This window comes from Scylla paramamosain, chromosome 44 (assembly GCF_035594125.1).
Source record: "Scylla paramamosain isolate STU-SP2022 chromosome 44, ASM3559412v1, whole genome shotgun sequence".
Taxonomy (NCBI): Eukaryota; Metazoa; Arthropoda; class Malacostraca; order Decapoda; family Portunidae; genus Scylla; species Scylla paramamosain.
Window position 1 is genome coordinate 5,192,515 of NC_087194.1, and position 2,500 is coordinate 5,195,014.

At 42.3% G+C, this 2,500-nt stretch overlaps 1 protein-coding gene across 4 annotated transcripts in view; it reads right to left on the reverse strand.

The window, feature by feature from the left end:
* The window catches only part of LOC135094178 (uncharacterized), a 71,040-nt gene that overhangs the window by 24,677 nt on the left and 43,863 nt on the right, over positions 1-2,500 (reverse strand). For all 4 annotated transcript variants that reach the window (XM_063994030.1, XM_063994029.1, XM_063994031.1 and 1 more), the window contains one exon: positions 2,421-2,500. This exon is cut by the window's right edge and continues 94 nt beyond it. In XM_063994030.1, the coding sequence (XP_063850100.1) occupies positions 2,421-2,500 (80 nt within the window). The remainder of the gene's footprint in view (positions 1-2,420) is intronic.

Sequence of the window (2,500 nt, forward strand, 5' to 3'; positions counted from 1 at the left end):
TTCTCGTAGATATTAATGTTATCCTAGTGACTTTGTGATTTATTTCAGAGCGTCCTCTTGCATAAAAAGGAAAGACTATGTAAACTTTTCTCTTTTCCTTTCCACTGCATGGACACTATTTCTTCTCCAAAAGTGTAGTTAGTTCAGCACAGCCCCAGTTGTGTGGAATTCAGTTGTATTCGTTTCTTTTCACGCCGCAGCTACACTCGTTCTTCCTCAATACTCTAGTTGGTTCAGCAAATACTTAAAGCCCAGTTGTGTGAAATTCAGCTGTATTCGTTTCTATCCACGCCATACCAAGCTTCCTGAGGGAAGTATTCCGTGCTGTGTTTACTCTCTCGCTCCCTTGGCAGTCCTCCCCTTCCCTGCGTCTCCCTGGCCCGTCATTACGCATTGACGCACTGTCATACCTCATTCCCCTCTCCCCACCCTCGCCCTATTCGCCATTATAAAGGGATGAAAGGGACAGTGCATGACTAATCTCTCTCTCTCTCTCTCTCTCTCTCTCTCTCTCTCTCTCTCTCTCTCTCTCTCTCTCTCTCTCTCTCTCTCTAACAGAACCATTAGCTCCACCATCCGCTGCGTGATCACAAAACCGAGCCTGGCGTGACAGCACAAGGTACAAGAGTGCATCCCCAACCTGTCGCATCCTAACGGTAGTCTTGCGCAGAGACTCGTATTTTGAAACGCTTTGCGCTCCCGCCACGACTGTTTTCAAAAGCCAAAGAGATGATGATAAGTCGGGTTCTCAAGAGTTTCTCCTGTTAATAATGTAGAAATCTTGTTAATTTGTCACGAGAACGGTAGAAACACTCTTAAAAAACCCGTGTCACTTCATCAACACCCATTTTTTAAAGACCAAAGAGATGATCGGCCGAATTCTCAAGAGTGTTCGTCTCGTTCATAATACATAAATCTTGTTAATCTGTCACTAGAACCATAAAAATGCCTTTAATAATCCTTGCAACTTCACCATGACCATTCTCAAAGACCAAAGAGATGGTCGGCCGGGTTCTCAAGAGTGTTTCTCTCCTGTTAAAAAATCTTGCTAATTTGTCACTAGAACAGTAAAAAGCGCCTTTAAAATCTGTGTTACTTCAAACTAGAGCCTTTGGAAAATAATGGAGGTGCGGAGCAGAAGCGTTTCAGAATATGGTTCTGACTGTAGGGACATTTTTCTAAGTCACCCATGATAAGCCCCGGGCGCGTTGTAGTACGTTTTCTCTAAAGAATATGAACCAAAACTAACCTAGAAAAGACGGACGGACAGACAAATAAATAAACATTTCACACAGACGCACAGACAGACAGACAGAGAGAGAGAGAGGAGAGGGAGAGAGAGAGAGAGAGAGAGAGAGAGAGAGAGAGGAGAGAGAGAGAGAGAGAGAGAGGAGAGAGAGAGAGAGAGAGAGAGAGAGAGAGAGAGAGAGAGACAACCATCGAGACAGACAGATAAACAGACAAAGATAGATATAAACAGCTTCAGAGAAATAGACAAAACAGATAGATAGACAGACAAACAGAAAGACAGACAGACAAACAGACAGACAGATTGACATGCAAACTGACAGAAAGACAAATTTTCTCTTTTTTTCCACCTCCCCTTTTGTATATGATAGCATTCTCTCTCTCTCTCTCTCTCTCTCTCTCTCTCTCTCTCCTCTCTCTCTCCTCTCTCTCTCTCTCTCTCTCTCTCTCTCTCTGCAAGGCCAATTTTTGTCCCTCGGTAATTACTTCAGGTAGCGGCAAGGCAACAACGGAAGCCAGCCAGTGAAAGGGCGGAGGGATGTTTTTGTCAGTGCTTCTCTTGCGCTCTTTCCTCTTGTCCTCGCGTCTCTCGCCCGTCTGACTTCTCTTAACGTCTGTTCGTAAGTAGTTCCTTTCTCTCTCTCTCTCTCTCTCTCTCTCTCTCTCTCTCTCTCTCTCTCTCTCTCTCTCACGAAATGACTTTTTTCTTTTCTGTTAGTTTTCCTTTTCTTTTTGTCAGTTTTTTCTTTTTTTACTTGTTATTTTGCTTTCATTTCAGGCTTTCTTTTCTTCTTCTTTCTCGCTTATTTTCTTTTCTAACTAAACAAACAAAAGGATTAACTGAAATGAAATAAACAAATAAATAAACAAGATAAGAACATAATTAAATAATATAAAATAAATAAACACAAAACAAAAATAATAAATAAAAAGGTAAACGGACTAATCAATTGATAAACACGTAAGTCAACAAATGAGCAGGCCACGTTTCCCTTATAAGCGTGACGAAGACTGATGATTAACTATTAAACCCTAACTAAAACTGACGAAACCTGGCGGAGAAACAGGAAAACTTCGGCTGCAGGACTTAAGATGTATACTTGTACTCTATAGAGTCACTTTGAGGCAGTGACGAGATGGAGTAACAAAAGGGAGTGACAAGAGGTACTCACAAGGTCTCCAGGTACTTCTTCTCCATCTTGAGTGCAGTTCTGTGCTGGGAGGAGGAGTAAGACTTGTAGGCCGCGCTCTG